The 14,052-nt window shown below is 44.2% G+C and overlaps 1 protein-coding gene across 4 annotated transcripts in view; it reads left to right on the forward strand.

Moving 5' to 3' along the window:
• MAST3 (microtubule associated serine/threonine kinase 3) overlaps nucleotides 1-14,052 on the forward strand; it is a 310,520-nt gene that overhangs the window by 204,323 nt on the left and 92,145 nt on the right. For all 4 annotated transcript variants that reach the window (XM_063915977.1, XM_063915987.1, XM_063915998.1 and 1 more), the window contains 3 exons: nucleotides 2,191-2,399; nucleotides 5,047-5,185; nucleotides 7,972-8,104. In XM_063915977.1, coding sequence (XP_063772047.1) covers nucleotides 2,191-2,399; nucleotides 5,047-5,185; nucleotides 7,972-8,104 — 481 coding nt within the window. The remainder of the gene's footprint in view (nucleotides 1-2,190; nucleotides 2,400-5,046; nucleotides 5,186-7,971; nucleotides 8,105-14,052) is intronic.

Genomic DNA, 14,052 nt, shown 5'->3' on the forward strand with positions numbered 1-14,052 from the left:
TGTAGTAACTTATACATGATACCCTTTTATAGCTACAGTAGTTCTCATACTCTCATTTTTCCTTAATACGCAGCACGTCATCCAAGCGGTCATCTAGTATAAAAGGTTATTTAAGTTTACTATTGAGTATGACCATTTTGGATTCATTATTTTTGTCAAATATAGGACTATAGAATATTTTCCAGAATCTTGAAGTTTAAATTGGTTTCTAGTAGTACATTATAGTTCACTCTTGAATCAGGTTTACAAAAGGCAGATCATCCTTATGTATATGCTATCCTGCAATGCTTTAAACTCCAACATTTTGTTTTTATATATTGTATTACTGTGGCTAATATTACTTCTATTAGGTTATGAGCTCCTACCTATCCACCATTATTTTATTGCCGGGTAAGTCATTAGAAATAGTTTAATTCACTGTCGCCGTGGTCCAAAAGGGTTTCAGAATAAGGTTCAAATGTGGAGTAAGCTTGGCTTCTGTTATCATGTGACATGGCTTGTGCTGTCATGGTTCAGTATTTCCTTTATTCATTTTCTCTGGAACCCATACCTCCCAACATGACCCTCTCCAGGAGGGACAGAATGCTCTGCTTCTGGACTTCCCTCTTAATTTGTGATTGCCATCACCTGTGGTGAAACACCTTTCTTATCCATTAACCTGTTCAACACAGATGCCAGCAATCATAGAGAAAGGGAAAAGTCCAGAAGCAGAGCATTGTGTCCCTCCTGGAGAGGCTCATGTTGGGAGGTATGGTAACCACCTCTGCTTCTCAGTTACCAACACCCCAGGGCTGTGTGCTTTGGGTTTGTTGGATCTTCTCATTTTTTTATAAAAGGACTAATGTCTCTTTCATCATACTACATATTATTAAAGGAAATCTGATGCCTGTGATTGGAATATGCCTTTTAGAGCTTTTTAAAATGTTGTTTAAACTTGTTAGTGGTCTGGGGTAAATAGATAAATCTGTCTCTAAAAATAGTTGCAGGGACTAATCCAATACCTAGCAGTTACTGTGAGTGGTATAGATCATACTTTCCTACCTGACCCTCTCCATGAGGGAGAAAATGCTCTGTTCCTGGACTTTCCTGGTAATGTATGATTGCCATAACCTGTGGTGAGCTAGTTAATTGATAAGGAGTTTCACCACAGGTGAATGCAATCATACATTACCAGGAAAGTCCAGGAACAGAGCATTTTCTCCCTCATGGAGAGGGTCAGGTAGGCAAGTATGGTATAGATCAGTGGTTCGCAACCTCGGTCCTCAAGTACCACCAGTAGTTCATGTTTTCCAGGTCACCAAGCAGTTGAGCAGGTGTATTCATTACTCACTGACACAGGTGGAGCTAATTATTTCACTTGCAATTCTTTGAGGTGACCTGGAAAACATGAACTGCTGGGGGGTACTTTAGGTCCGAGGTTGAGAATCACTGGTATAGATGGTGTATGAGTAAGCTTGCTCACTTTAAAGATAAATATTAAAAAAAAAAAATCTTACAAACTGCTCCTAGCCTTACAAACTGCTCCTAGCCTACACTAGAAAAGTGTTAAGTGTAATTAAATCATTTGTAAACTAGATATCTCCTGCTGCCGTAGTTTATATGACATGAATTTAACAATATGGTTCTGTTGGGTGAAATTGCAAACATGAAGGATAACTGTTCTGCTCTTCTAATATACTGTACCTGTGTACTACACCTCTTAATGCAGGAAGAGCAAACAGCCCAGTTCTTTATTGTACAGCATGTTATTGATGAGAACACAAGTACATAAAAAAACAAGTTCACATGCAAAACCACATTAAAAATCAAAAAACTAAAAACATTTGACATTTGTTACTATTGACAGTAGTAAGAACATGTGGATTACCAAAAAAACTAAACAAAAGTTTCCTTGGCTACCAGAAGTACAATCCTGCTCTGTTCCTACCATTCATTCTCTCTACGTGTAAACCCTTTCTATTGTATAAATTGTTATAATGTCTATGTGGCCGCCATTTAATATAACCTGCTTTACTTCATGGGCGTACTGTAGTGCACAACTTTTACTTTTCGATAAAATACGCGTTCATATTAAAATTGAAAGCCGCATTTAAACTTGAAAGGGTCATATTTTACAATCTCACTGATTATTTGTCTGTGACAGTAGGAAAACAGATATTAATACTTTGACCATGTATTCTGTTCTGATAGTGCCGTGTACCTGGTGAGACACAAGGAGACTCGGCAACGCTTTGCAATGAAGAAGATCAACAAACAGAACCTGATATTGCGAAACCAGATCCAGCAAGTGTTTGTTGAGCGAGACATCCTAACCTTTGCAGAAAATCCTTTTGTAGTCGGCATGTTCTGCTCATTTGAAACGCGACGACATCTCTGCATGGTCATGGAGTACGTGGAGGGTACGTATGCAGATTCCATGGAAAAGCACTTATTTGTTACATGACTCTTTGCTTTTATTGCTCCAACATCACTGTTTAAAAAGATGCATTATGTTTTGCCAGTTCAGTGTTTTGCTAAGGACATGTATTGGAAATGTAGGTATTCCTATAGTATTAACCCATCAATATGTGGCTTTATTCACTCAATGTCAGCGTTCATGATTCCACCATGAGAATGACTGGACAAAAATGGTATCCATGGGAGAGTTGCAATATGAACACCAAGGCTTGTGACACATTTGCCAAAAACACATTGATGACACATAAGCCCTTTTGGGTCAATGGGCCTAATTCAGACCTGATCGCTCCTCCTCCTTTTTGTAGAAGTTTTGCGATCAGATAGTCGCTGCCCATAGAGAGTGAAAACCCGCCCAGTGCAAGTGTGCGAAAACTTCACCAGACAGCGGACAGCTGCAAATCCGTTTGCAACTCACTCACCATCGAATGATTTTTCCAGTCTGTGTGTAACCCAGGACTTACTCCTATTGTGTGATGAAAACAGGCTGTTCGGGGCCGGAGCTGACATCACACACCCTCCCTTGGGAACGCCTGCGTTTTTTCTGACACTCCCAGACAACGGGCAGTTACCAACCACAAATGTCTGCTTCCTGTCAATCACCCTGCGTACGCCTAGCATTCGAAATTTTGGCACCATTCTGTAGCCGTTTGGGCTGGCGATTGCGCATTACGGTGCATTTGATAATCGCCCAATGTGCGATTTCGCACAACAGCGAACAGGTCTGAATTAGACCCAATGTTCTTTGGAAAACTGGTCTTGTTGCATCTGGTATAAAGCTAATACAGCATTCCATAATAAAAACATCGTACCAATAGTCAAACATATTGTGGTAGTGTGATGGTGTGGAAATGTTTTTCTGCTTAAGGACCTGGGCAACTTTCCATATCTGACTGAATCGTGAATTCTGCCTTCTATCAGAAAATTCTGAAGGATAATGTCTTCATCAGTCCGTGATCTGAAGCTCAAGCACAACTGGGTTATGCAGCAAGACAACGATTTAAAGCAAAAGAGAAAGTCTACCTCTGAAATGTTTAAAAGAAACAAAATGAAGGCTTTGGAGTTAAAGTACTGACTTAAGTCCAATTTAGATGTTGTGGCCAGCCCTTAAAAAGGCAGTTCATGCTCGGAAACCCTACAGTGTAGCAGAAATAAAGCAATTCTGCAAATAAGAGTGCGACAGATTCCTCCACAGTGATGAGACTGATCAGTTATCGACAGCTGTTGGTTGCAGTTATTGCTGCTAAAGGTGATATTACAAGTTACTAAGTTTAGGGGCAATTCATATTTTACATAAGTGATATAGGTGTTGGATAAATTGTTTCCTTCAATAAATGAAATGATCATTTAAAAATAGTATTGTGTAATTGTGTATACTCAGGTTGTCTTTGCCTTATGTTCAATTTTGTTTTCTCCCTTCACAGGCCTCCCTCTGGCCCCTAGGCACAGGCCTCTCTCTGACCCTGACTTAATCCTATGTATTCATGCTGCTCCATCCACACTGGAATTGGAAACGGGTCATTCCCGGGTGGGATCCGGCATTGGACCCTAACAGCAGGCTTCCCGACCCGGCAATATGCCGGGTCACGTTGCCATGGTGGCGGGGGGCGGAGCCGCAACCTGACCCCATTCTTACTGTCACTGACTCTGTATTCAACCCGGGAATAACCCTTCTTATAACCTGGGTTGAATTACCAGGTTAGGCGACCCGAGAATTCCCCATGGCCCCTTTCACAACGCACAGTGACCCGTGTCGACCCGGCAATACAGCAGGTCGATACTGGGTTATTTGTGCGATGTGAAAGCGGTATCAGTGATCTGGGGAGAGTGTACTGTCAGTTTAGCCTCATGCATTTTTAAATGCATAGGACTAATTACTGTGTTCTCGCCATCAGTGTGATCTCTACTTTGTGCAGAGGAGGTCACCTAAAATGGAAGTTGTCTGCTTCTGTCAGATTGGGGTCCCAAGGCTGTTTAGGTGGTACTTAAATTTGAGTACCACGCAGCAGACCTAATTGTACCACTGGTTGAGAACCACTGGTCTAGACCTTTCTAATTTTTATTTATTATTCCGAAGACCTTCACTCCAAGATAGATACAATCTTGCAGTTGTTTTGCGTTGTCTAAGGCTTAAATCAAATATTTTGTTTATAGACAGAGGGTAAGGTTATGCATTTTTGAATAAGCAACAAAAGGCATAAAGGGGGACATTTACTAAGCAGTGATAGGAGCGGAGAAGCGAGCAAGTGGAGAAGTTGCCCATGGCAACCAATCAGCACTGAAGTAACATCTATAATTTGCATACTATAAAATGATACAGAGCTGCTGATTGGTTGATGGGGCAATTTCTTCACTGGCTCACTTCTCCGCTCTTATCACTGCTTAGTAAATGTCCCCCGAGTAGGATTAAGTTTACAGCAAAGAAACTCGAGATATGTTAATTTCTTAGTAGAAGCTTTTCGTACCACCGCTTACCAGAACAGGGGTGAAAATATTCCATTCTTGTTAAAACCAATAAACATGTATTAATTTGTTTATAGCCTCTTAAATATTGTGGAGTTTACATGTACAAGTGAAGGTGTTCTCTTTTAGGTGGAGATTGTGCCACTCTTTTGAAGAACATGGGGCCTCTCCCTGTTGACATGACCCGCATGTACTTTGCTGAAACTGTTCTGGCGCTGGAGTATCTACACAACTATGGCATTGTTCACCGAGACCTCAAACCTGACAAGTTAGTCTATTTAATATTGCTATTCTAACAGTGGACATGACATTACTGTGTATGCATGACCTCCACATGTTATCTCTAAATTAATGTATGACTACAAACATAATAACAATGTTCAGCTGCTGTAACCAAAAGAAAGAATTTGCTGTGGGCTGCTCTTATAAAATCTGATATCTCATCTGCAATTTTCTGCACCCTAATTGCTCTGTGCGTCTGGTTATGAATAATACATTTCAGACACCAGTGTGTTTTGGGGGAGATTTATCAAACTTTCTTTTTTATTTATTTAATTAAAGCATTACATGTATATTAAAATATACAGTACAATTATACAGTAGAAAGGAACAATTTTCCAAATTCCTTGGAAACAAAAAAAATGTCAGTTATAGATATAACAGTGTGTTATTGCAGGAGACATATATGGACAGTGATCAATAAGATGACAGGTGGAACAGAATGAAAGAATGAAAAAGTACAATATATCAGAATCAAATCATTAAATTCAAACATAAAAGAAAAAGGTTCAGTTTCTTGTATCTCCCCACGCAACCCTTGGAGGAATCTCTCCTATGTTAATCTGAAAAATAAATAAAAAGAAAGAGCTCCACCTTCACGTTAAAATAGAATAGGATATCCAGCCACCTATCAAGTCAAATACCAGGATGTATAGCGTTTATCTTTTATCAATTTGAATCTTAATTTCGGGAGATAGTGGGTATACAGGTATTTACTAACATGTGGGTTTTCAGAAGTGGAGATGTTGCTCATGGCAACCAATCAGATTCTAGCTATTATCTCCTAGAAGGTGCTAGATAAATAATAAGTCGAATCTTATTGGTTGCTATGGGCAACATGTCCACTTCTCTAAACCCAGAATTTAGTAAATATACCTCAGGGTGTCTAAAAAGCTCACCCAGATACCAAAAAACATTTCTATTTTAGATTCTTTATCCAAGACCACCTCCACCCAATGCATTCTAAAAATATAAAAAAAAACTATTTGGCTTTGGTTATTTGTTTTATATATGGGCACTGACTATATGTCCATGCTTTGTGGTAACTGCTGTACATTGTTATCTCCCTTTTCCTTTTTTTCTCTTTTTCCGTATTGACTCGGTACATGTAATTTCTCGTATTGTTCTTAATTGATGTACAGTATATGTCCATTTCTTCACAATAAAAATCATATGACTTCATAAAATCTATTTGAATTTGAAAACTGTTAAAGCAGGCGCAAGTGGTTCCACGTTTTAAGGATGGCCTTACGAGCTGTTGCACATATCGCCATCAGCAGTCGTCTACCCTCAGGGGTGATACGGGAATGAGTAGAGATAATCCCAAAGACAAATTCGAGTGTAAGTGGCAGAAAGTTGACCAAAAAGCCTCTGCAGCAAAATCTCTGAATTAAGGGGCATTGCCAAAGACATAGATATAAGTCTGCCATTGGCTCCGCACATTTATATCCGTTATGCGTAGATCAGAGGTTCCCAAACTGTGTGCCGTGTCTCCCTGGGGTGCCTCGGGACACTTGCAGGGGTGCCCTGGGTTGGTGGTCCAGGACCAATTCAAATTATTCATGGTCAATATAATAGGTAAAACCAGTGCTGGTGGCTGCCAGTCATAAAATATGTGGCCAAACAGAAGCAAATCTTGTCCCTCACCACACAACTGACCCCAAGGATGACATATAAACGCAATCTACTTAATGTAATATTTCTTTCTAAATTTCTCAATAAGACATTTTTGGCCTAGGGGTGCCGTGATTTTTTTTTTTATATTCTAGGGCGCCGTGATTCAAAAAAGTTTGGAAACCACTGGCGTAGATGATTGACCAATTACAAATCCCCTATGGGGTGATAAATAAGTACTGTGCAAAATATTTAAAGACATTTCTGAGTACATTGTAGAAGGTAATGAGTTGCAGGAAGCGGTCACCATACTGCTTGTCGGGATCCCGGACATCACAGTGCCGACGCTAGAATCCAGACTAGCAGGGAAATACCGACACCGGAATCCCGGCGCCACATGCTTACTTTCCTCTATGGGTGGCGGAAGAATAAACCCTGTGGCGAGTGCAGCGAGGCGAGCGCATCGAGCCCACTAGGGTCTTGCTAGTGCTCGCCCGGCTGCCGGCATACCTGTGGCCGGGATCCCGGTGTCGGTATACTGACTGTCAGGATCCCGGCTGCCGGTTTTACTACTGATCCCGATTTGCAGACGTGTACGTGGGCTTTAGCAAATTTTCTAAAGCTAACTGTGTAAAATTAGTAAAACAACACGATAGTCCCTGAGATTTATCACCTTTTCTGAACAGGACAACACCTCGTTGCCCATAGCAACTAATCCAATTTTATTACATTTAATAAAATAGTAGCTAGAATCTGGTTCCTGTGACCAACATCTCCACTTGTCCTCTTTAGAAGGTCTGATAAAATTCCCCCTTATTTCTCAATACAACTAGAGACCCCATGGGAGAGAACAGGGGTTCCAAAAGAGGGGACAAGGTGGCAGGGTATGACAGATTGATCCCAGGAGCGAGAGAGAAAAGGGGTCAAGGTGGCAGGGCATGGCGTGGGGGAACCAAGAGCGAGAGAGGAGAGGGCTAATGTCAGTGCAGTAGGGAGGTGGGTTTTACGAGATTGAGCAGGGGAAAAAAAAAAAATAACCACTCCTGCACAATAGTGAAAGAGGAGAGGAATATGGTCATATTAGGGATGGCGATGGAGAGGCGTAAGCGAGAAGAAAAAAACCTGCACAATAGCTAGTTTTATTGCTCTTTGTTCCTACAGCTTGCTTATCACTTCTCTTGGACACATCAAGCTTACTGATTTTGGCCTATCTAAAATTGGACTAATGAACATGACTACAAATCTGTATGAGGGGCATATTGAGAAGGACACACGGGAGTTTCTGGATAAACAGGTTTGTTTTCACTGCTACACTTGGGTAACCTGTATAGTGGTAATTTCTAGTGCTTAGAGCAGTGTTTTTCAAACACTGTGCCGTGGCACACTAGTGTGCCCTGAGCAGTCTCCAGGTGTGCCGCCATAGAAGCAGAGCCAGGCTCGTCAGTGTTTTGCCGCTACTGAGGCCCTGGAAGATCAATACTGGTGGGTTTAGCGGTTGCAGAGCCAGTTCTAATTTTGTGCCTCGGCAGTGTTGGGCTCTTCTGGCCTTCTCAGCTCAGGCGTTACCTATGGAGAAGCTGCGACATGACTAGGACACGCAGCTGCACCATGCATCACCATTATATTTGAGTGTGCCATGGCAATATTTATATCTTGTTCAGTGTGCCGCGAGTTGTAAAAGGTTGAAAATCTCTGGCTTAGAGGAAAGACATGGGATTTCTTATTTTTTAGCCAGAGACCTGTCAGAAATAAGTAAATACAGAAGGATTCAGTCATACATGAAAACTAAACCTGTTTGAGAATTTTTGTAAGATTAGTGCAAACCTTCCAATTATGTTGTGTAATTTGTACAATCAATAGGCTAAATACCTACTGGTATCTTCCCCATCTGGCAAACAGTCGCAGATGTGACTATGGCAACAGATGCTACAGTATCCGCAGCTGCATGCAAATCAGAATCAAGCCCAACATGTTTGATGGGTTGCCATAAGGTGACTTGTGTCTGCAGTGGGTGATGCCACATAGTCACATCTGCGACTGTTTGCCAGTGCTGTATCAGCCCTACCCTGGTGTATAAGCTTGTGCCTAACTGTTCTAGGACTGAGGCACCTACTTTGAGTGTCTTAGATGCCACCATTTTTATACCATCGAAAACGTGTACCAGCCCTATGGTGCGTGCAGATTCTCCATCTGACTATGGCCTTCTATATACGCAATTAAGAGTCTGTGTACACAACCACTTCAGCAACACGACCGCCACAATCCCATAGCATGCTCTTAAAATGGATCATCTCCATGCTTCAGATTAGCCACCTCCCCTGATACCGTACGTCTCCATCACACCTGCACCTCTCTAAATACACAAAGTTTAACACATGCATCGTAAGAGTTGGGGTGGGATTCACAATACTTTACTCTGTATTTATTGATTTTACAACAAATATACAAAATTAGTACGTAAAACAGTACCAAAGTGAACCAGCATACAGGAAAATGGAAATGGATTATACAGTAAGAGCACACAATCAGTACAAGCATTACACACAATTGGTACAAGCATTACAGTGTTCTAAGTATTGCATCCTATACATCTCAGTGGGAGAACCAGTGACCACAGCACATCAATGATCTGAAAACCCAAAGACCATAAAAACAGAACTAAAACACAGTATTAATTTAAAGACAAAAGACACAAGTATTTTATCTAGATCTGAGTACCAGGTCCCAAACTTTACTCTTTTTCTCTAACGTCCTAGAGGATGCTGGGGACTCCGTAAGGACCATGGAGATAGACTGGCTCCGCAGGAGACATGGGAACTTTAAGAAAGACTTTGGATCTGGGTGTGCACTGGCTACTCCCTCTATGCCCCTCCTCCAGACCTCAGTTTGATACTGTGCCCAGTGGAGACTGGGTGCATTTCAGGAGCTCTCATGAGTTTTCTGTAAAGAAAGCATTTTAGTTAGGTTTTTTATGTTCAGGGAGCCTGCTGGCAACAGACTCCCTGCATCGAGGGACTGAGGAGAGAGAAACAGACCCACTTCTCTGAGTTTCAGGGCTCTGTTTCTTAGGCTACTGGACACCATTAGCTCCAGAGGGATCGGTACGCAGGTCTCACCCTAGCCGTCCGTCCCAGAGCCGCGCCGCCGTCCTCCTCGCAGAGCCGGAAGATAGAAGCCGGGTGAGTATTGAGGAAAAGACATCAGAGGCGGCAGAAGACACCTTGATCTTCATAGAGGTAACGCACAGCACTGCAGCTGTGCGCCATTGCTCCCATTCACCTCACACACCTCGGTCACTGTAAGGGTGCAGGGGGGGGGGGGGGGCGCCCTGGGCAGCAATATAAACCTCTCCTGTGGCATATGTATATATATACTTGTACAGCTGGGCACTGTACATGTATATAAAGAGCCCCCGCCATGTTATTGAGAAATTTGAGCGGGACAGAAGCCCGCCGCCGAGAGGGTGGGGCTTCTCCCTCAGCACTCACCAGCGCCATTTTTCTCCACAGCACCGCTGAGAGGAAGCTCCCCGGACTCTCCTCTGCTTATCACACGGTGAAAGAAGGGTTTTAAAGTAGAGGGGGGGGGCACATAATTGGCGCATATACATAACAAAAGCGCTACTGGGTAAACATACTGTGTTTTTTCCTGGGTCATATAGCGCTGGGGTGTGTGCTGGCATACTCTCTCTCTGTCTCTCCAAAGGGCCTGGTGGGGAACCTGTCTTCAGAAAAGAGCTTCCCTGTGTGTATGTGGTGTGTCGGTACGCGTGTATCGACATGTCTGAGATTGAAGGCTCACCTAAGGAGGAGGGGGAGTGTATGAATGTTAGGTCTCCGTCGGCAGTGCCGACACCTGACTGGATGGATATGTGGAATGTTTTAAGTGCTAATGTTAATTTATTGCACAAAAGATTAGACAAAGCTGAAGCTGGGGTACAGTCAGGGAGTCAACCCATGCCTGTCCCAATGTCGCCTGTACCTTCGGGGTCTCAGAAGCGCCCACTATCCCAAATAGTTGACACAGATACCGACACGGATTCAGACTCCAGTGTCGACTACGATTATGCAAAATTACAGCCAAAGGTGGCTAAATGTATTCGATATATGATTATCGCAATAAAAGATGTTTTGCATATCACTGAGGAACCCCCTGTCCCTGACACGAGGGTACACATGTATAAGGGAAAGAAACCTGAGGTCACCTTTCCCTCCTCACATGAGCTAAACGAATTATGCGAAAAAGCGTGGGAAACTCCAGACAAAAAACTGCAGATTCCCAAAAGGATTCGAATAGCGTATCCTTTCCCATCGCAGGACAGAGGGGGTAATTCCAAGTTGATCGCAGCAGGAATTTTTTTAGCAGTTGGGCAAAACCATGTGCACTGCAGGGGAGGCAGATTTAACATTTGCAGAGGGAGTTAGATTTGGGTGTGGTGTGTTCAATCTGCAATCTAATTTGCAGTGTAACAATAAAGCAGCCAGTATTTACCCTGCACAGAAACACTATAACCCACCCAAATCTAACTCTTTCTGCAAATGTTATTTCTCCATCATCCACTAGGGGCCACTGGAGCGTAGTTACAATGGGGAAATAGTAGGCAGTAAATGGGAGCTGGCACTTTAAAATTTTCACACTGTGGCTAGCTCCTCCCCTACTATCTCCCCTCCAAGCCAGTCTTAGTTAGTGCCCGATGTGAGCTGGTTCACTTGGGTTTAGCTGAAGAAATTTTTTTTTTTTCTTTATTATTTTATTTTTCTTTCTTACACTCACAGACTGGCAGCTCTGCCACTGCCAGTCTGCACCGTGGGAGCTGCCGGCGGGGTCCCATCGCAGCTGCGTGCGGCTCGGGATGGGCCCCGGCTGAGGGAGACACTGAGCTCTCCTGAGTTGGCGGACACCGCTGCGTGCGGCGCGTGTCGCGGCCACTCCATCCAGCAGAAGATTCCGGCAGCATGGCAGCGGTGAGTATAAAGGGCCGGACACCGCTGCGTGCGACGTGTGTCGGGGCCGCTACACCAGGAGACACCGCTGCGTGTCGGGGCCGCTCTGTCGAGCAGTGTAACACCGCTAAGTGCGGAGTGTATCGGGAAGGACAGCGGTGAGTACAATCTCTCCCCTCTCCCCCCCCCCCCCCCTCCTTCCATGATTTATCATGTTACACTGTCTGTTTTCATATTTGTATATGTGGCCCCCTATACCGGAGCGTATAAAGGGCGCATTTGGGGTTTTAGATGGGAGCTTCAGCCCGCTCTGTAAGCGGGCTCAGCGATCTCCACTCCCCGGCCGCAGTATACAAGCCGGTTATGCAGAGCTTATTTTTACACATAAAAAAGTTTGAATTGGGCGCCAATAGTGGAGGGGGCGGAGCTAACTCCCGCTCCGTTCGGCGCTAAGCACTCTCTGCTCCCCGGCCGCAGCATACAGGCGGCCGGGGAGATACAGTCGCTTCCCGCTTCATGTGCAGCGGGTTTCATTTTTTAAATTGGCGCCGGAGCGGGGGGGGGGCGGAGCTAACTCCCGCGCTGTAGGCTCACTCCGTCCCCCGGCCGCGGCAGCTGCAGCAGCGTGTACAAGTCCCCGGCCGCTACAGCACGTACTCAGGCCTCTCCAGCACTTCCGCTCCCCGGCCGCTCCAGTACCTCCGCTCCCCGGCCGCTCCAGTACCTCCGCTCCCCGGTCGCTCCAGCACATTTAAAAGGTGAGGCTGACATTCCCGCTTGCTCAGCGGGCTCCCGGCGGCGGCTCCCAGCGCTCATGGTCACAGAGGGGGATTTTAGCTTTCTGTGCAGGGAGATAAGATATTGTGTATATCTCACTTTGGCAGCCATTCCTTCCTGCATGAGAGTCCTCTGCCCGGTATTCCATACAAAAGGCTGTAGATCAGGCAGCCTGCTATATAACAGGAGCTGGGGATCAGCTCATTAAGGATTTAAATCTAGTGTGCAATAACAGTTTTTCACACAGTATTTATCTACCCTGTTGGGTGTTTATTTGTGTATATAGATATTTGTATGTGTGCGGGTGTATGTATATATGTGTATATATATATATTTAGATATATATGCATACAATGCCAGATATAGGGGGTAAAACAAACCACTTCCGCAATGTTTTATAACGACAAAATGCCCCGCCTTGCCACATAACACTTTCCCCCATCTCCTCTCGCAGGCTGGCCACCATTTTGAAAAGCCAGCGGAACCTCCGAAAACATCTGGTGCACCTTAATTAGCGATACGCTACATACAGGGCGGGGTGTTGCCTACCCTTTGTTATTCCTTGGTGTCACTGGGTACTAATGCTATTGGCAATTTGGGGACTGTGTATATATATATATATATATATATATAAAACAGTGTGACTCAGCACACTAATCCCCTAAACACCCAATCACAGAGGCCTGGGTTCAAGTACCACAACAGATACTTTTAGCGTTGCGGCTCAGTACGCTGGTAGCGGGTATCTCAACAGGGGGACAGGGGTTTTGAATCCCAACAGAGCACAGATAGCTCAGTCAGTAGAACAGTGCAGCGCTACGGGTTCACTAGAAGGTTTATATGGAATTGTGTAGGTCTCTACACATTATAGTGCAGACCTTACATAGTGCTGTGTTTATTTAACCCACCTTTTCTCCTTTCGTTTGTCTCACCTGGGATAGTCAAAGAATTCCCTCTTAGGTGTGAAGTATGCGGTGGAGCCATCTGCTTAGCCCTCCACGCACCTGCAGGACACTCCTGTTGGAACAGCTCAGATTACGCAGGTAATGTCACTGTTAACCAGAGACCTTGTACGTCATTTCACCTCTCCAGGTTTCTAAAAGAACCTTGCTAGCCTCACAGATTACCAGTGGAAAGGCCCCTCGGGGAGGAGGCGAGAGATGCCCAGGATACAGTGGATGTCTGTTTTCGGTGCAATCTCAACCAGTGTCTCAGAATATCCAGGTGCATTATACAGCAGTTTGTCTGATACTGCAGGTAAAGAAGGCGGACACGTCAGATACATCAGGGTTCGGCGCAGATGAAGAAATGGTCCAGTTTCGGATGAGCTGGACAGGCTCCGGTAGGCGGCTTGCAGACACCCGCATACACAATTTCAGGTATAAAACAATGTTTGTTTTCCTATCTTTTCCCCGCAGAAGGAGGGAAATGGTATCAGAACCTCTCCAAGGTTTACCCTCGATGTATCACCGGTCCAACAAGCTGCAGTTTTCCTGAGACAACATTGCTCAGGTATCCACAC

The sequence above is a fragment of the Pseudophryne corroboree genome, chromosome 1 (genome assembly GCF_028390025.1).
Source record: "Pseudophryne corroboree isolate aPseCor3 chromosome 1, aPseCor3.hap2, whole genome shotgun sequence".
NCBI classification, from domain to species: domain Eukaryota; kingdom Metazoa; phylum Chordata; class Amphibia; order Anura; family Myobatrachidae; genus Pseudophryne; species Pseudophryne corroboree.